General features: G+C 43.5%; 1 protein-coding gene across 1 annotated transcript in view; it reads right to left on the bottom strand.

Annotated features, from left to right (window-relative positions):
* LOC146802102 (cilia- and flagella-associated protein 337-like) overlaps positions 1-21,409 on the bottom strand; it is a 521,178-nt gene that overhangs the window by 249,263 nt on the left and 250,506 nt on the right. Inside the window, exons 13-14 of the mRNA XM_085621663.1 lie at positions 19,046-19,289; positions 12,832-12,937 (exon numbers count right to left, since the gene is read on the bottom strand). Of these exons, the coding sequence (XP_085477789.1) occupies positions 12,832-12,937; positions 19,046-19,289 (350 nt within the window). The remainder of the gene's footprint in view (positions 1-12,831; positions 12,938-19,045; positions 19,290-21,409) is intronic.

Here is a 21,409-nt window from a genome sequence, read left to right as displayed (position 1 = left end):
TCATGAAGCAATACAGGAAACAACCTTCACATTTAATACCACTCCTAGTACCGGATTACCAAATAGGCAAAGTAGGCACCGGCCTAAAGGACGCTTTGTTTGAAACATCTTACCAGCAACTAAATACGACAAGGCAGGTTACATGCTGTAAATTATACTAGGCGTCTCTTTCACACGAGAAGAAACATTCCTCTGTTATCTAGAAGGTCAAGATGGAGCTCTCAGAGCAAGCTAAATCATGAGCTGGTTACTGTGTTTCTGCACTTTGAAATGTCCTGTTAATTCATTACACTATATGCTACTACTGCACACATTTAAACATTTTTGTAAGTTAAAACCACCTTTTAACAAAATCTAAACTAGCCACATTAATGTCAACCTAAATTAATTGTGCATGTTTTACATGACTAATTAAAGGGAAAGCGTCTGACTAAAGGCCTCATGTCTTCATTATCCAGCACCAAATGTCTGCGTGTCATATTTAAAATGCATTTTTATGGCTGAAGCCCAAGGCAGATTTGTCAATAACAGTGCTTAAAACCATAAATAATTTTCACACTGTCTCAGCCCCACTCCTTTTAGGGCCCCGTTACAACAGATCGAAATAATATTGATTTGAGCTTGAAAGAAAGTTACAATCAAGCTTTCTTAAAACAATTAATAAACTCAAAAAAATGAAAACTTTACATTAAAGACTCTATAAATGGTTGGTAAAATTAAAAATGTATTAGTAGATAATGTGCGAGGGGGGCTCAGAAAGTTTCGTTTGACTGCCTAGGGACCTCCACGGGGTTTAATCCAGCACTGACCACACTCTGCAACTACTTTGAAGTAGGACATCAATATTTGTAGCTTTTTTTTACTTCATTGTTAAAGTATTATGTGCATGTGTGCTTCATAATTATGAAATTACTCTTGCCAAGCTATGAACATAGCTGCTTCCTAATAATGATAACATGTGACCTAGAAACCAGGGCCTCTTTCTTTTTTTAAAAAAAAAGCTTGCCAGTCACAAAGCACACATATCACAAAACACAGGCTGTGTGATGATAAAAGGCCTATTCCGACTGATGCAGATGGTTTTATAATAATTTCCGAATCACAAATTGAAGGGGTCATGAAAGAGGCACCCCCTCCCGTGAGTGAGTTGTAATTGGATGAATCAATGGTTTGTGTCCACATTTGTGGTTTCATTGATCAGTAACCGACTCCCAACATGGGGTGGTATCTTAGTCACGAAATGGCACAGCTTCCCTTTTGGGAATCGTGTCAGGCATACTTAGTTAACATTTTGTGCTGCAGCGCAGGCCTCCATCCTTATGTTCACAGTCAACCATACAGGATAAGAGAGGATTGCAAAGTGTAACCTTTCTCATTAATGTAAATTAGGAAGGTGGTTTTGTGACATTCTATGACTATAAATTTTGGGATGTGACTGATTAGTTTGTTAGATGCATTGCAAAATGAAGTGGAATTCAGAATCTGAAGTGGAGTTCAGAAACCAGTATGGAATGTGTATATCCCGGTTTACAAAGTATGTAACATTTCAGCTAATTAGAACAAATGCTTTAACAGATGTGTTAGAAATTAGGTTTCTGGTTGGCAGGGGTATGCAACCTGTCCAAGCAGGAACCACAATCCGAGTCAGGGTGAGTCAGATACAAACCATAAATTAACCTGTGCTCATCCTCTGGTAGCTTGGCACAGAGCAGGCAGGCTTAACTTAAGAGGCACTGTTTAAAGTATTTGTGCATAACTTCAAACAGTAACACAATGCAGTGGAAACACCACAAAAAGACTACACACCAGTTTAGAAACATAGCTTGTATTTTTAATGGGCAAAACAAAACCAAAACAACAAAAATTCAATAAGTATAACTGGAGTTATGAATTAAAAAGAATCATGAAAATATAGTGCTTAATGGCTTAAAGCACCAACCCGGGACATATGGTTGCACTTGACCGGGGTAAATCCAAAGGTTCGGGCTGACTGCAATGGTGCATGAGTCAGATAAAGGGTCCAGCCTTGGCCCGCTGAAACAGGGAAACAACGTTTACAACGCTGCCATTACATCGCGGTACTTTTACAACACGGTCATTACAACGCCTGCGTTGCTAGTACCCGATACCTTTACATTGCAAGTCATTAGATCGACTTGCTGTAGGGGGTGCTCTAAACTAAGGAATAGTGTAATTTACTATTCCAACACTCTCCCTACTGTTGCACACACTGGAGTTGGAATAGTAAATTATACTATTCCTAAGTCCAGCGCACCCCCTACAGCAAGTCGATCTAATGACTTGCGAAGTAAAGATATCGCGTTCTAACAACGCTGTCCTTGTAACAACCGTGTTGTATTGGAACGCGATGTAATAGCATGCGTAGTAACATACTATATTCGCTGAAACAGTATCTTGGCTGCGCCAACATCCAAGACGATGCGAGAAGCAGGGGAGGCACTGTTGTTGATCCTTTCGATGAAGGCGATGTGCCAAGTTCCGAGCTGTGCAACGTCGAAGATGCGTCAAGATGCGAGAAACACCGAACCGATGCAGTGGCATTGAACCGCTAGGTTGCAGGCAATGCAAGCAGTATGAAGCAATGTGTTGGTCCGAGCGGCTCAAAGTCGGGGATACGTCGGGACCTGGAGTTGATGCGCTGCACAGTCGGTGATGCGATGTCCGCGGTCTGTGTAGTAGCAGCAATGCATCAGCGTCGAGGGAGATGTGCCAGTTCTGATCAGCGCGATGTAATCAATGCGTGAATTGTTAGCAGTTGCAGCACTTTATACCCTCTTTCAAGGTCCCAGGACTGGAATGGCACCACTTGGCAGGGCATGCCTTGCAGCAAGCAAAGTCCAGGTGCTGTTGCAGTGTGAAAATAAGTCCTTGGTGTCCCTGAGACTTAGAATGAGGGGCAAGGCAGCATGCTTTGAGTCACTCTGGGTTCAAGTGAGATGGGTCCAGTCCTTCCTCAGCAGAGCAAAAGGTAGGAGGTAGCAGGGCCGCACAGCTGAAAAGCAGTTCTTCCAGAGCAGCAGTCGAGCAGAGTGGGGGTCCTTGTAGCAGCACAGCAGCCCTTCCTTCTGGCAGAGTTCTTCACAGGCCCAGTAATGTCTGAATTGGTGGGGTCAGAGACCTAGTACTTATACCCAGTTGTGCCTTTGTAGTGGAGGGGACTTCTAAGAGGGGCTCTGAAGTGCATATATGTCCTCCCTCTCAGCTCTGGCTACAGACTCACTGCAGGGGGGTATACAACCCTTTGTGTATGAACAGGACACTGCCTATTCATGTGTAAGAGTCAGCTTCTCCCTCACAACCTGCCCAGGATAACCCATAAGGATGTGGATCGCCACTCAGTCACAAATAACCTTACTATGTGTGTATCTGTCTAGAGGGATTGCACAAACTTCAGCTGTCACCCACCCCAGATATGTATTGGAGACAAGCTGCAGGCACATAGAGCTAAGAGCAGAGAAAGGCCATCTTTCTAAAAGTGGCATTTCTAAAATAGTAAGGTTAAATTAAACTTTGCCAGCAAAGAGGATTTGTCATTACCATTCAATGATATGAAACATGACAGAGCTACTCCTTCTCAATCAGGGATTACAGCTTATAAGTGTCATAAGGAATTCCCAATGTAAACCTATAAGAGGAGTAAGCCTCACACGCATTTGGGTCTTTTCTACTACCAGGACATGCAACACTTAAAAGTCCATGTTGCATCTTTTAATTACACAGCACCCTGCCCTACGGGCTACCTAGGTTCTACCTTAGGGGTGATATGTGTAATAGAAGGGGAGTTTAAGGCTTGGCAAGAGGCTTTAAATGCCAAGTCGACATGGCAGTGTAAACTGCAGTGGCAGGCCTGAGACATATTTAATGTGCTACATGTGTGGGTGGCACAATCAGTGCTGCAGGGCCACTAGTGAAGGAACGTGGAACAGGAGTAAACCCGTTGACCCAGTTGAGACCGGGTAATGTATGATAACAAAACAACAATGTCTCAACCAGTGATCATTAAAGAGGCAATTACAGTAAGTGCATAAGTCACTGAGAGAGGGAAAACAGGAGACCAAGATAAGAGAAAAAAGGTTATTATTAAGCAAGTAGTTATAACAGCACTACATTACAAATGGATTAAAGTAACCAAAAAACAACAACCAATTGTGCACTGACCGTGCACGGTATAAGTGATAAGTGCAGTGACACAAGTGATATGTACACAGCGTGAAGCGGCACAAAACAATAAAGACAGAAAATAAACAGGATCAAATAATATATATTGAAATAATACAACAAATAATTCGTTTTTAAGGATTTTCTAAAATGATCCTGTGGTGGCCATAGATTACACTGTAATGCCACTAGTAGCATTTAATTTAAAGGCCCTGGGCACATGTTATGCAATCTACTAGGGAAATATAGATAAATTAAATATGCAAATTGTGGATAAGTCAATCAAACCTTGTTTAGGGGATAAGCACATGCACTTTAGCACTGCTTGGTAGTGGTAAAGGGCTCAGAGTCCTAAGGGCAACAGAAAGTATGCATCAAAATTGGAGGCAAGCAGGCAAAACAATTGGGGAAGACCACACTTAGGCTATCGGGTCTAACAAGATGTTTTAAATGTAATATAACAATGAACTTTAAAAAAAAAGTTGATTCACATTCAAGCATAGTTTTAGACAAAACAATCAGACAGTATAAAAATAACACTTGTATCATGCTAATATAGATTCCTGAGCCGGGCTCAAGTTTTTACATACACTTAAAGTACACTGCTGTGCAGCATGAATAAAAGACATAGGCGGGACCCATTGGTTTTTCCAGTGCTTGTTTCATTTGTTAGTCTCAAGCATTTTTGGAGACTTTGCAGTAATTCTGCTGATCATTGGCTGTGGAGCTGCCATCCTTTTTAGGTTTCGCCTAGGCAGCGTTTGCGCTGTCTCGGCAAGAGGTGCTGTATACTGTATAGTGGGGGGAAGCCCCGCCCACTTTCCAGCCATAAATTTGATTGGCTGCAATACAAAATCCTGCATTTTGATTGATTTTGGGCATCTTAGTCCCGCTTCCTGACTGGCATGGCATCATTTTCCTTCTCCCGAGGCTATCAGCCCCTTTACAAGTAAAACCGTTTTTTTTCCCCTGCCTCTCCCCGTTCCCTCCCGCAGTCTGTAACATTTTTACCACAACCACCCTCCCACCCCCTCCCGTTCGTGCCTTCTTTCATGGCGGCAATTCCATTGAAAATGCAATAGGTCTCGGGTAAATCCGAGTCCTATTGCATTTTCAATGCTTGTTTGTCCCGTAATTGGTTAGTGACTTTGCACTATATTTTGCCTGGCCTGTCCTAATGACATGTGCAATACAAACAGCTGTCTTACTGCCTTATATTCTACACATGCACCAAAAGTCAGCATGCTCGTGGATTCCCTGGCTCACCCGGAAGCTGCCTCTCTAATCGCTGGAGGGGAAAAGGTAGCTGCCAAGGATTATGTTAAAAAATAATAGAGAGCTGATTGGTGTTGCCAAACATTTTTACAGACATCGACAGTACATTAAGAGGGGAGCACACAGCTCCGCTCTTCGAAGTGTTATACAGCGAGATCAATGCAGTAGTAATATCTAACGGTATTAGGCAGACTTGCTTCCTCAATTAATGAGCATTTGTTTGCAGCTCTTATTGTGTTTTGGTTAATGGTATCAAATTAATCAAAACCACCTATTATGATAATGGAATGCCTTTGGGGTCTGAATGTATGTAGGGGGAGGAGGGTGGCGTACTCCGGAAAGTCACATTTCAGCTTAAATGGCCAGAAAGGACTATTCGTCCTGCAGGCCAGCGCGCGCCGGGCATTAGCAAGGCTGCGCCAGTTGCGGCATCTTGGAGAGGACAAAGCTGGGACATGGAGTACAGAAAGCAGTAATTAAACAATACAGCCACTGCGCATTTGGCTAAAGACTCCCCTAAGGATACAGAGCTAATAAAGTGGACGCCCAGGAAGATTAGGCAGGCTTTTAATGTACTTGTGAAAGAAGATGCATCAGGGGAATATCTGGTAAAGTGCAGACAAGAACACACACCAGCCTCCCGGGAAGGTCGCAGGAAGTTTCTATCCCCAGCTTACGATGACGACACCCAACTTCTGTTTACGTGGGAGAAGCAGGGGGCCTCGGTAGACTTCGTGCAGAGGTGTCTTTCCTCGGTTTTCAAGTGGCTGGCAGCTGCCCAATTAAAGTGTAATGAGGTCAAATCCGAGGTTCTAATGTTTGGAGACTTCCCCCTCGGATTTAGAGAGTCGCTCTGGCCTCCTGGTTTCCCTCTGCCCGCCTCCACGAGTCAGACCGTAAAGAACTTAGGGGTTTATTTTGATTGTAACCACTCCTTTGCTAGTCAGGTTAAGCGTCTGACCGGCTGTTGTTTTGGCCTCCTCAGAATCTTGAGAAGATTCCTTCCGCTTCTTCCGCAAGCTGCCAGGGAAGCAGTGGTTCGGGCTCTGATCCTATCCAGACTTGACTATGCCAATGTTCTTTATGCTGGGATCCCTGCCTACACTCTTAACAAGCTTCAGGTGACCCAGAATGCGGCGGTCCGCCTGTTGGGGGGCTTGGCGCCCAGGCAGAGCGTGAATGATTACCGCCGTTCCCTTCATTGGCTACCGGTCGGCTCGTGTGGTATTCAAAGCCCTCACTATGGCCCATCGTGCACTACATGGTCAAGGCCCCGGCTACCTGCAGAGACGCTTTTCGTTCTATGTGCCGGGGAGAGCCTTACGCTCCCCTTCACTAAGACTGATGAAGATACCTAGATTTCAGCGTCATAGGCTTGGTGGCGCCTCCTTGGTTGTGTTTGCTGGGCGCGCCTGGAATGAGCTTCCACTTTCGCTTCGCTTTGCTGATGACCTTGGAGTCTTTAAGAAACTGTTAAAAACATATCTCTTCTCTTAAGGTCTGGTTATGATGTTGTCTCCTCTTGGGCCGCGCCGGGACACTCTCCTGAGTAGCCGCGCGCGTTATAAATGCAGATAACATAACATAACATAACATAGTACTATGGTACTGTATTGTAGAGTAGCATTTTTTTATAGTGCTTAATATCCCTGTTCGCAGCCTATCGTTTAGCCGCTCTAATTGCAAGTTACGCATTATTACATCTTTAAATTCCAGTGTGGACATCTTTCAACAAAAAGCTCTGCTCTGTTACTATGTTTATCCATCGCTGCCCGCAAATGATTTCCTCAGAGGTCTGGAATATTGGCTCCTGCAGTGCTTGTGAGATTTATTGGTTGAGTAAATAGACATCTTTGTTTTAAATATACATCTTTGTTTTTTTTATGGATTATTTTAGCACAGTGAAGTAGGTGTGTGATATGTGTACATTTTGGTCAAAAAGCAAAAATGTCAGGAAGCAGTTAAAAACTTTTGTTTCAGGAGAGTACCTGCACTTTTTAATAACAATGTAATACTTTTCCTTCGAGAGTACCAGCACTTCTCAGAAACAAGCAACTTCTATTATTCAATTTTAAGCACTGTTTTACGCACTCCATGAGAAAGTGCATGTTTTAGTTGCTCTCTTCCACGTGCAATGATCCCCCCTCCATCTGAAATACTTGTTTATCTCTCCTCCCCCTGCATGTTTTGTGTTTATTCCGCAGCAGGAATCCGGTGCTTGTTGCAATTGCTCGTTTTGAAAGCCCTCGATAATTTACAGAAGCATTTAGTCTGTTGCACAGATCAGCAGGTAGCAATAAATAATCATGGATTGATCTAAAAATCACGTTTACAAACGTAGCCTGAGGGCAAAACCATAACAAGGCATTGGCAAAGCCAAAAGGTCTGGTTTAATAATGTTATTTCAAGCCCACTGACTTGGTTGCATGTATGTGTAACGTGTCACTAAATCGGTTTCAGATTAAATATTTTAAAGTGTGCTTCAGTGAAGAAAACAATTATTGCTTTCTGAATACAATGCATGCATGAGATAAAAAGTGATTGTTTGGTAAACTTTTCAGATGTGAGGGAGTCACTCCTGTATTCCAACGCAAAATCTTGAAGGGGCACAAAGCTAGATCAAATAGCCAATTGCATGAGGTGAGAGAAATACTCCTTTGGGTAAAGCCAAAGCCTACTACGTAGATTTAAAAAAAACTAGCAACAAAATCCTGCTGTAAGTGGCCACACACCCAGACTAGTTTCTCTGGTATTCAAGTTGGGCATGGTTTCAGATATATTTCTGTGATATTTAAGATTCCCACACACCCCACAATGGCATTTCAGTTGTCCACCCACACAGTTACCTTCGTTTTTTTAAAGTTGGATAGGCTTGCGTCATTCTGCTTGTGTATTTACGGTGGGCACGCTTCCAGGTAGACTGCTTTTGTTTATAAGGTGACCCAAACACTCAGGCATCCTGCTCTCAGTTTTACGGTGGCCACTCTCTGAAGTATCTTGCTCTGTCATTTGAGTGGCCACGCTCTCAGGCTTCTTGCTTTAATATTTATTGCTGCCTGGAACTGGGATTCCACAAGCATTTAAGGTGATCTCACCTGGCCATCTTCTCTGACATTTAAGCTAGACTGGATGGACGCTGCACCTCTAAATGTGCTCATAAGTCAGATGTGGAGGTATATGAGTGCATTGAGAAGCGGTTCCAATTGTGCCCATAATTCAAAGAGGTTGAGCAAATGCAAAGCAATGATCATGTTGGGGAATTGACCAGCACATGTCATTGAAATGTGTGTCGATAGATGGAGAAGAGCAAATACAGTAGAGCACATCATATTTCATTAACATATTGAATGAAGTCTGTTGTTTCAATCGAATAAGGAAGGTATTGTATTGCTTAATTACAATATGGAAAATGGTTTAATGGGTTGTGAAAATTGATGGAACTGGTTGCTTTACTCCAAAGATTAGTTACTAGAAACGATAACTCACTTTTATGCAAATCTCTGTAAAGTGAATGGTGAAAGGAGCCTATTTTACAAAAAAGGAAAAGGTTGCCTTTAGACAGGGGTTGCAGAAGTGGTCTATTGTGCGATTACTTGGGTCTTGCATAGGTAGAGTCTCTTACTACAGCTGGGTGCGGGGTATCTGATGTCAGTCCAACTGGTGGATATATGTGGAAATTAGGAGCATTTTAAGTTTTTTGGGTCTGATGGTTCATATTGGAAAGTGGCTGGTTAGATCCTGTTTTTAGGTCAAGCATTCAAGACCTCTTGTATATACTTACATGTGTATGTACTTTGTGGGCTCTGTAGATCAGCCCTAGGACTTATCTGCTTCTGCTTAGGGACTTTTTGTTCTGTTCAACTGTCTCTATTTAACTGTCTTGATACAAAACGACCAACAGAGGTCCGTAAAATAATTAGCATTCTCTAGATTCCAGTCCATAGAAATTGTCTTCCATGAGCACCCTTAGACAATAATATTTTTTTCAAATCTTGTATTTTCAGTGATATGACCACCGAAGGCCCTGATTTTATATTAAAAAACAGAGCTTTGGACTATACCATTTTCCCTGAAAGGCAATGTTTCTCTCCATGTGTTCCATACCTTGTGTGTCAAACAGTTTGGTGCTTACTTTCCCTCCATGTTATCCAACACTTACCCCACTGTTACCCTAAAAGTATTATGCGTTGTAATGCTATGCGTTGTAATGGTATGTGTTGTAATGGAATGCGTTGTAAATGTAGTTTCTAAAAATGTGTTGTAATGGCATGCGTTGTAAAATCATGCGTTGCAAAGGTAGCTGCGATGTAAAACCCGCGTTGTAAAGGCATGTGTTGTAATTGTTTGCGTTGTAACGTCATATATTCTTCAACTCCCCTCTGTCAAAGAAATTAAATGATTCCTACTTATATTTGAAGATGAAATGTGGGTTCTTGTAGACTTAACATATACTGAATTGCCTGTGTTACAATTAGTGTATGTCCTGCCAGGTGCCATAGAGTACAGTTTGGACGACCTATAACATTTGGCAACTGTCAACGATGTCAAGATCTTCTCTGCAGAGCACCGTGGAAATGTGTCCATCATTCATTTTGCTTCTGACTGAAATATTCTGACCTCTTTTCTGAATGCCTTCCTTCACACCTGCATTCAGGTTACCTATACATTAAAATCTATGGCTGTATTCACAGAGACTTTTACACACCTTTGTTGAGCTTAACTACACAGATACTGCCATTTAACAAAACATTCCCGAACATTCGTACTCTCCTCTTCTATAGCCTTAGAGCCCGCCGAAGCAGGCTATACCGGCCATGAAAGGCCCGCTCCATCATTAAAGGCCTGAGTCGAAGGCGAGGCACTTTACAAGAGAGCGGGCCTTTAATGGACAGTAGAGCCTGCTAAGGAGGGCTCTAAGGCTATTAGAACATTCCACCCCTGGAGGGCAGAATGTTCAAATTTGTAAAACAAAGGGCTCACGGAGCCTGAGGGGGTTGAAATCCCCTCGGGTTACGTGAGGCTCTTTGTTCACAGCATCAGCTGTGAACAAACATTAGAATATTGGAGCTCCAGGCTTTTACCGCCCATTAGAAGCTCGGAGCACTCCATTGTTTTCAATGGTGCACTCAACATTCCAATGTTCTAATTCTAATTAGTTCATCATCCTGCTCTTTCACAAAACTTGCCTTGCTCTTTGCTGCCAACCATTAGAACATTCTTCTACCTGCTCTGTGACCAATCTCTAGATACTATTGGGCCAAGAGTTATTAAAGCTTTACTCAATTGCAAAGTGACAGAAAGTGATGGAAAGAAACACATTGGTATTTACTTTCCAAAGCAAGGGTTATTTTACCCTGAAAAGGTGTCAGCAGAGGGCATAGCAGCAGTCTTGTGCAAAGCAGCACAGCAAACCTGGTTTCTGCACTGAATGTAAAATTAGAAAATCAGCCCCTCTATATTTGGTAAGAAACTGAAAACTTGGCAATTTGCACTCCGGGCACTATTTTCTCAAATACCTTTCTCCTGCCTGCTGTTCCAGGCAGGGCATGCTCTCGCCTAATGCTTTAAAAAATATATCTTTATAGCACGGGTGCTGAATGTATTTGCAATACAATAGGTCTTACATTTACGAGAGTTTAAGCTATTGTCATTGTAAATGACAATGTCTTTTATTTATCTTTTTTTACAACTACTCATAAATAAAAGGCATTGTCATTTACAATGCCAATAGCTCAAACGCTTGTAAATGCGAAACCGATTGCATTGCAAATGCTTGTTTTCATTTGAGAACAATGCCATGTCAGGGAGCGAAATGGAAAGGAGGTACACACATGAACAGCTGTGCCGAGACAGAGTGGCAAGCTGCTTGGGCGATGAATAACTCACGGAAATCAGTGAAGAATGGTTGTTGTTAGTTAAAAACAGGAGACCTTCATGGAGTGAAGCTAACGTTTTGGTATATGGACTTTACTTTGAAAAATGTCTGGAACTGCATCTGGAACAACCACCTGTGGATTGCCTAGATGTGGAACATTTTGTGTGACCGTTGAGGTCACATCAGAGGTTTTGCCACACAATCATGATGCCCATCAACTATGATGCACCACTATCGCCTTTTGAGCTGTTTCCAGACTATTAGCTTAAACAGGACTTGGCAACATTCAGTTTGCACAATCATGTCTTCACTTTGATTATTATCAGCAGAACAGGAGACATGAGTCTGGCCAACATACCTGAATAGCTGTATTTCAGGGTCGCCTGGTACACACATTAGAGAGATGGTATGTGCACAAGAAGTGATCCATATTATGAAAACTGGCTCTGGCTGGATTTTAACACTGCAATTCTGCCTTGCTTTTCGCTCATAATTGGATAGATTAAGCATTAGTCGGTTTGTTAGATAAACACTGCGATTTGACCATTCAGATGAGAGATGCCTGCACATCTGAGCAGTCCAGAAAGAAGTCACATTCCAGGATTCTGGTTGCTGCCCATTTTTTGACCGATATTGGACACTGACACAACAAACCCACACCCACACTGAGCTCAGCTGACGGAGTGCGTGTTTTAATTGGGAAAGCAAAGACCCCCCCCCCTCCCCCCCCCAACTGCTCCCACACCAGCTGAAGTCTGAAAAACACAGAGACACGCTGCGTTCAGGTATGCAGTGCGACACATCCCATAATACTCTAATTAGGCACGATTAGTTTACTTTATGCTCTAAGAGCAGTGCTAGAAATAGGGCGTAAGAGTTTGGAAATATATTTCTGAGAAAGATGGTAGAAATGTTTGTTGTATTTACATTTCTTGAAAACCCTAATAACATCAATATGCTACATTTGACTTATAGTCGAAGTATATGTACTAAGTAGCAGGTTACGGCAATAAATGTTTTTGAAATGTACACTGTGTCAATATTAGTACAGATGCTTGAGTGTGACATTCCAAGTAAAAAAGGTGGATTTCCCAATCACCCCTGCGTCCCTGAGAAGAGAGGGACTGTGTTGTTTACCAGAAAGCACGTCTCCCCCATGAAATAGAGCAGAGTTCAGTTCAGCAGCAAACCAGATTTGCCTTCCTCATACATAACACATTCAACTAAGTCTTTGTGTTATAGGGTTAGGGATTAAAACCCAGAAGACTTAGGGCATACCCCTAAGAATAAAAAAAATCCATAGTGAAGCAATTCATAAAAGTTAAATTGTGCCATGCATACATTCAGTCACTAAATGCCAATATATTCAGTTTAGATTAGTATCTTCTATTGAAACAGTGGAGACTTAAAGTGAGTTGTTCATTAGTTCATAACAACTTTATCTAAGGCCCTTGATGTATATCTATACCTAATGACCAACATCCTAAATGCTATTGGCTCACCTTAATTATGTTGTCTGTAGCGATGGAAAATATTTTGTTATCATCTGCAGAGATGTCTACATGAAATATTGGAGCAGTATGCCCAATTAACTTGCCAGTAGTCCTCCTGAAAATGAAGAATATATACAAAATGTAACAACATGTGTTGAATTTATCATGGCATAGATACAGCAGATATTGCAGATGTTGAAAGGAAAAGAGACTAAAAGGTCAAACCCAGAAGGCGGCCAAGATGACGGGAGCAGTTTGAGGAAGCTCCTCACCTCCTTTGCCATCCGCATTAATCTTGACATGTTAAACGACGCACTCGGGGCCTGTTGCCTTGCCCACACCCTGAATGATCCCACGGTTGCTGCGTAGAGCAGGAGCTGTTGGAGCAAGGGAGCGGCGTACTATTGGCCCCTGAACCTGCTGGAGTGAGGCAGACTGCTATTGGGTGCTGCTGGGGGGAGGGGGAATAGTGCTTCCTTGTGGAGTGCAGCTGGTGATTGTGCTCCCCAGGGACCGCAGCCCGCTTGATAAAGCAAAAGGATTTGCTCCCCAAAACATCCCTTTAACTTTCCAGGGGGAGGACTGCCTGCTACCACTCTGTGGCCCGGATGAGTGGTGCTCTGTTACTGGCGCCATGACACAGAAGCCGACCTGAATCAGGCACTGTAGCCCCCCTATACATTGGAAGCCCTGCCGGGGCGTGACTCCTCTGGGCCTACATTTAGTGGGTGGTGGGAGACTTGACGGAACACTCCTGTGCCCCCTTGCCCCGGTACTGCAGAGGCCTTGGGAGGAATAGTCTGCCTCAGTGCCCAGAGGTCATATACTGCTGAGGGGCCACCACTCCTTCTTGCTCAGTGCCTCGGATGACTGGACTTTTCTGGTGCTGACCTTACCTCAGGGGCAGCCTGGCGACTCATGCTGCCGAAGGGCAAGCGGGCCAGAGGAGGACTCCCTTGCATGTCCATTTAATCCTTCATGCTGCCATACCCTGGTATCTCCGCCACCTGAGACGCCCTAGATGCTTTTGCTACCCAACGGTAAGGGGGCAAGGGAAGAGCCCATCACACATCCTTGGCTTCTGAACCTGGTCTTACAGCGACTATAAAGAGTAGGAACACTCAGACCCAGACCAAGATGGACTACTTTACTGCAGCGCTGGCGGGCTCTGTGGGCTTGGCGAGACCCCCTGGAGCGAATGAACCCTCCGGACACGCCCAACTAATATGGCCACTATCCTCAAGGCCATACAAGACTTGAAAGTTGTCCTCGAGAACAGGGTGGGTGAAGTACAGATGGATGTAGCGCTCATCTGCCAAGACCTCCGAAACTTTGCCACCAAGTCATGGAGAACAATTGCCAGGGTATCTTCAGTGGAAGACAATGTTTCTGTCCTGAGACGTCAGGAAGTTGGACTGCTGACCTCGACGAGAATGCTGAAAATTGCTCCTTTTGAAATAATCCCCCAGAGAGTCAGAGCCATGAGATGCTGCAAAGTTCCTAGAAGACTGTTTTGTTTATGGAGCCCAAAGTCAGCTCTCGCCATTGTTTGTAATGGAACGCCCCATAGATCCTTAGCCCGGCACCCCATCTGGTGCCCAGCATGCCCATTGATTGCCAGGATCCTAAACTTTTGGGACAGGACGTGATCTTCAGAGAGGTCCGGGAGCAGTCTGACCTCTGTTTTCAAAATGCACACAACATGCTCTTGACTCACTAAACCAGGGCCGTCCAGCAGTGTTGCCACTCAATCACAGAGGTTAGGCAAAAACGCTAGGTGCTTAAATTTAAATATATGCTCCTCTTCCTGGTGAAACTGAAGGTCTTCTTTATCTCCAAATCATACTTTTTGGTACTCCTGAGCAGGCCTTGGTCTTCATTGAGGAGAGAAGAGACCCACGTGAACCCCCGGACGGGCCATGGTGGTGGCCCACGCTGCAGTGCGGCAGGTCGATACCTGAGGCCACAGTGGAAGAGATAAACTCGCTCCTGGGACGATGGCTGGATGGGCTCTTCGGACTCAGAGCCCTCTATACTCGGACAGCCAAATGAGTCACCACAGGAACAGGCTTCCCGGGGGAGGGTTCCTTAACTGACTCTAACAAGGAATGTACCTACTGTTCTCTGGGGCAAAAGGCTGGTGGTTGTACCCCGCAGAGACTTATTGTTATCCCTGGTAACTGTATGTCACACTCATCTTGATTATCTTTGGTATTGTGTCCTACTTGGGGGAAGTCTATTTAGCTTCCTGTGTTCCTTAATTGCTCCTCTATCTGTTTTCTATTTCTTTTTGTTCTGCCTCCATCAAGGTCCAGTTTGGGCGACAGATGCTTCAGGGGTGGAACTACGTGGTGGGGGAGGGAGTTAGGGCGAATAAAGGGGATGGTTTGTTGTATCGGTTTATAATTTGTTAAGGTTGTATCCACCAAAGTGTTATTTCACACCTGTGGTGCAACCCATGAGTGGCCCAAAACTCCCCCCTTCCACTGATGCCCCACCTGCACCCCTGGAATTACTGCACCTCGCTGCTGTCCCTCAAGCCCACCAACAACCTCCATGCCGTCATTAAACTTTTCTTGGAATGTGAATGGCCTCTTGGACAGCATCAAACGCACTAATGTCCTGCGTTTTGCCAAATGCTTCCAGCCTGCCATTCTAATGTTGCAGGAAAATTACTCACTTACTGGGCACCCAATGAACCTTCCTCCGGCGCTACGCCTATAACAGGGTGTTCCACACGGGCTTCACTTGAGGCTCCCAATCCTGTTACATAAGGGGTTCCCCCTGGCAGTTACTAACACACACATAGACCCCCTGAGAAAAGACGTGGCGATAGAGGTCCTCCTCAAAGGCCACCACCTTAACTTCATCTCAATCTGCCTACCTAACCAAGCACCAGTAGTTGCACTATCCTCAATGACTTCCTTGCTTGCAAATCTTCCAATAGGCGTATCGGTCTTTTGTAGTGACTTTAAAGCAGTGCCCAACCTGGACCCAGATGCAACTTGTCATCCCACTCAGGGGCGCATTTCCTGTGCATATCAACCTTCGGCCTGGATGGACATGCTGGAGCTCTGCGACGTGCGGAGAGTCTTGCCACCCTGGTACCCACCAAGGCAGTGATTCGGGGTCTGGCAAAGGGGTTTGTCCATAGGAATGAAAGGGAGGAGATAGTGCAAATCACAGTCCTCGAAACTGCGGTCCACGCCCTGGAATGTGGGGCCCCTGACCGCCTCACCTCTATACATTACGCATGCTTCAAAACGGGCTCAGTTAAGGTAGCACATCCTTAAAAGAATCCTGGGAAAGTTTTAGCATTGGCACTAGGAGGCTTGATATTTAATTCTATATTTAGCTATTTTGCCTATATCTGCTGGTTGTGCACTCTATCTTAAAATATTGGCCAGGCTCCACAACACATTGTCATTTCTTTGATGAGAGAAGCCCTGAGTCACACTATTGGAACCACTTACACCCCATTTGTTGTATACTAAGTATATGATAAGAAAAGAGGGCTGTAATCCCATCATAATTTTATGTTACCTATGGAGGAGAAAACACAGAGTCTCATATTCAAATTACTAAATATGGCATAGTGAAAAGGTTATGTGCCTTGAAACAAGGAGTCTTGTACTGTGTTGTTGGTACTCCTGGTTCATCAAATTATTTGATCATGGTTAAATCATGTCCTTCCTATGGTTTTGTCAATCATTTCCACCATTTGATAGAGGTGGTTGAGCCACTGAAAGCTCAGGCCAAGCTCAAGCCACATGCTTGGCTCTAGCTCAGCTCAAAGTTCTCTTGGATCCTCCAGCTCAAAACGAGTCGAGCCTTCATGTGGCTTCTGTCTGCAATCCTCCCTCTATCCTCGTTTGCCAAGAATTAAAGACAAAGCATTAACATTTGATGTAAAACAAGAGGAATAGAGAGAGAGAGGGAGAAAGAGAGAGAGAGAGAGAGATATGTATCTAGTGGCTGAATTGCACAGTGTGAATCCAGAAAACCTGGGATCAATCCCAGCTTCACTGCTTGACCAAATTGTGTGATCCTAGAAAACTGTTTTATTTCACCCTGCCTCATATTTTTTCATATTCACAAATTGGAGGACATTAAATTACATGAGTTCTGGATGTTCTCTGTACAAAATAATGTTTCTTGTGTTTATTTAAAAGACTAAAATGTTATTCTATGTACAGTAACAACCTAGGGGTCAATTACGATGCCGTCTGGATAGGCTTCGAACAGCATCCGATTTGGTCAAATCCAATTCGGAAGCCTTGTTTCCGACCGACTCGGACACAGTTCCTAAAGACCGATCATGATGTTCTGAAAGCGTTCGAAACTGTCCGACTTGGTTCCGAATGGCATTTGGAGTAACGGTGTCGTTCGGAGCTAACTCGTACAGGTTTATGGGCTGTGTTTCCTGAAGAGCGATTAGGATGTTGGATGTGGACAACCTTTCTGAATCGGTTGTTCAAACGGTTGTTCGGTTGCCAGAATCTGAATTTGGGGGACAGTAGCCCCCTTCACCCTGGGCCCTCCGAATCGGGCCCATGGGGGTACTCATGGGTCCCCTCTTTCCCTGCATGTACAGTGTGGCAGGTACCATGGGGTGCCTGCCACAGGGTGCAAGGTTTTCCCCAATCCCCACTTTTCTCAATGGGAGCCTGTGTTTTCGTTCTGAACACAGGCTCCAATTGAAGTCAAGGAGAGTCCGACCGAATGGTGTTCAGGCACTCCAAAACCGATTGGGTTGCACTGCTTTCCAGATGGGATCATAATCGTCCCCCTAGTATTAACAGAGGGTGTACATGACACCTGGCTTTCGTTTTGGTTCACTAATAGCCTTTTTATCAAAGCTGGGGAGAGGGCATGAATATTTCTAAGTTAATCTTTGAAAACCATCACTTTTAATTGCTAAGTAATGCAGTGATATATTCTGATATACTAAGGTGAAAAATGTACACGTTAGGGAAATACGCTTTTCTAATTTTATCTTATTGGTACATGTTTGGTGTATGAAGTCTTTAAACATGAGGGCGTTCCTAAAGGTAATTGGTGCTAGACATATTCTGTGCTTCTTTCCTTTACTATAATTAACATAAAGATATGCTTGTTTTTGTGTAACTTACTTCTGCCCACAATTAGTCAAGTAAACAGCAGCCCAGTGCTGTTGTTCTTCAGGGGACCATATGCAAAGGTCATGGCTCCGGGTCCATACAATGAGTATCTCTGTGCCACATCATACGCCATATCACTATCCTCGTCTTTGCCTCTGCATGCTTGCAGGTGGGGGCCATGCATCTATTTTCAATGTACTTTCATGCATAAACTAAAGGCCAGATTTACTAATATGTTACGCAAGCACAGCACAGAGCAGCAACCAAGGTTTCTGCGCTTCTTTGCGTGCGAGCAGGACAACACCATATCTTAGCACCACCTATATTGGTCTCTTACCAAGCGCTGGCACACAATTTGGCTGCCTTATGTAATGCACACACCTTTGCACCTTAGGACAAAGGTATTTGTGTGATGTCTAGCACAGGTTTTGTACTGCAAGCGTACCCTTCCCGTACATAATATCGTGCTCAAATATTTTCCACTTTCTATGTGGGCTGTACAGTGCAGCACACGAGCAACCTGAGCAATGTTTGGAGATAAAGAAACTTTTCTTCTAGATTCAAGTAGGATTATTTTCTTTTACGCAAAGCCTTTTCTACAAATATTAATAGACAGCATTTTGCGGCAAAAACCATGGATGTTTGCATGGAAACGCCCATGTACCACCCATGGGAGCCCCTTTGATGCAAAGTTATGCAAAGTAGCAAATAGCGCTACTTTGCATTTCTTTTAAGCAGCTTTCCGGTTTAAATACCATTTTGTGCTGGAAAGTAAATAACAAATCAACACTTTGCGCTGTTTTGCATCACTTTAGCTGACTTTCCACAGGTGCAAAAAGTTGATAAATCTGTCCCTAACCCTGTAATTGAATTATTTACTGCATGATTTTCAGATAGCACAGCATTAGTTGCTGCTCCATGTTTCCAAGCTGTGCTGTGGGCAGCTCATACTTTGACTCAAAGTGTTACCACATTATATTACATTCTTCAATTTTGCAAAATCGAGCGAGGAGTGGGGCTATATGATACGGCTCCATGGTGGCAACAGAAAACTGGTTTTCTAAAGCTAATGTACACAAATCTGTGTTTGAGAAAATAATTACCCTGGCATGTATGGGTTCCACATGCGAATAATCCTGTCGAGTCCACCCGTCACAATGAGATTGTTTGCTTTACAGAAGGCAAATGTTTTCACTCCTTTGTAGACTTGGAATACAGTGCAGTCTCCTTGAGCTCTCCTCTGCGGTGATCTTTGCATCACTGGCACTCTTTTTACTTTGGATTCTTTCCCGAGGTCCTTGATGTCTCTCATCTGTTGCTCAACGTTTGTTGTTCCAACTGTGCACCCTAAAAGATCAAGGAACTGATTAAAATATATACCGTTCTGTTCACCCACGAGGTGCACATCCTTATGTTTTCATTTCTCTTGGAAAAAAAACCTGCTTCCACGCTTTGACCTCATCCGAAAGAAAGCTTCTTTGCTTTGACCTCATGTCAAAGGAGGCTTCCCTACTTTCACCTCTTGCACTACCATTGGTCTCCCTCTCCTATGTACCTGCCAACGTTGTCTTCTCTCCCAGTGTTCAATTTCTGTATGGATGGCACATGTCATTTAAGTTTTACTGCACATAAATTGCTCATGAGGAGAAGCGCACACACCGGTATATTTAGTTTGTTTAAAATATTTGTTTGGTGCCAACAAATCATTGTCAATGACTGTGTGAAAAATAACCTCATTACTCTCAAATCATGAGAGCCTCCTCTTTCCTCTGGTTCCTTCCATGCCATGAGTTTGATTTGCACGCCTACATTTGATGGTTAAAACCATCTTCTTTCAATAATAAGCATTGGGAAAGTCAATAAGTCTGACCATGGCAAACGACCATGCTGACACTCATAGTACAAGAGAGCCAATGGATGAAGAAGGCTACCAGATGTCCCATTCTTTATGCAGTGGTGAGTGGAATCAAAATGTGAATGAGACTAATGGATAACGAGTGCAGGCTGAAAGCCCTTGTATGCACATATATATATGTATGTTTATTATGAATTGTTTGGAACTTATGAGGCTGTCGAGACAGCTAAAGCTGTCCAGACGTGCAAACTGGGCCTCTTGCTCCAACTTTAAACACTCCTATGTTGAGGTAGATGCATGCGCCCAAAACTATACATATCTGGGGTAAGCTTAAATAGGTTAGACTTCAGTAACATTTATCTGGGAGTATTGTACACAAGACTGCATAACGGAGAGTGTGCATCTATAGTTACAAGGCTTTACCATAAAAGAAATAAATTTACACTTTCAAAGATTTTTGTATACTTTATTTGATCCTACTTCATTGGGGGAGCTGCTCAAAATATAACTTTCTAACTAGGTTCCTAACTTCAGTTATACGTTAATGCAGACTGACTACACTTTCTTCCACGCTCTGCACTTCCATATACCTTGCAGCTGTGGAAGAGGGAGGTTGTATTTTACCCAAGGTTCTACATCCCCATACAATGCAATCACGTGTCCCCCGCAGAGGCACAGAGAAAGTCTTGGCAGATCTCTTTTTTCGTGCCCTTGACACATTTCAAAACCTTCCTCTATAGCAATCCTGGTGAGAGTATTTGTGAGTTTTTCAGATGCTATCCGTGCCCCAGCGCCATTCATCTTAGACACCACCTACACAGCTTCTGAATGCTGCCCTATGCCAGGGGCAAAACCCGGAAAAACAGATAGAGCAACTTGGCACACATTGTAATGTGTCCTAGAACTTTCCCTTCCAAAGTAGTGATTGTTGAATCAATTAACACTGGATAACTTAAATAAATGGGTCACCATCAGTAAATGTTTTCTTTTAGAGCAGGTAGGCTTCGAGCCTAATTATTAAACTTGAGACCATTGCTTGGCGTTGTGGGGCTCCACGGAGCAGATGAGTGTATTTACCTTCTTCATGGAATTAAAGGCAACATTTAATGTTTTGGCCAGTTTTGTGAGATATAATGGAGGGTTGGGGTACCAGTTGGCCTACTTCATATAATTCGTATTGTACATTTGAACAACAGGGTCAGAGCAGAGATTAACAGAGAGATCCCACTCCCATAGGAAATCAGCCTAGAACCTTCGGAATTGCTAAATCATGTGCCCCCAAGTCTGGGATCACATTAAATGCCTTCTTTTGTGCAGATAATCTGGTCATATTGGATCTAACACCTCACCTAGTGGTCTTCAGAGGAAGATTAAGGTCTTCAGAAGTACTGTGGGACCAACAAATAATAAAAACAATACATTAATCATAAATTAGGATAAAATAAGTATTATGTTTTTGGTTAGAAAAAGCTAAAAATGCACAGTTTCTTAGTGGTGCAAAGTGTGAAATGGTCGGCACTATGCTGTTTATGAGATCACTATCATGGAAAGACCACTGGGAAGGAGTAAAAAAGTCAAGTTTACAGTGTCTTTGCTGGACTCCTGATGTGTA

Source organism: Triturus cristatus, chromosome 8 (assembly GCF_964204655.1).
Source record: "Triturus cristatus chromosome 8, aTriCri1.1, whole genome shotgun sequence".
Taxonomy (NCBI): domain Eukaryota; kingdom Metazoa; phylum Chordata; class Amphibia; order Caudata; family Salamandridae; genus Triturus; species Triturus cristatus.
Note: the sequence above shows the minus strand (reverse complement) of the source record. Positions and strands in the feature narration are given on the sequence as shown.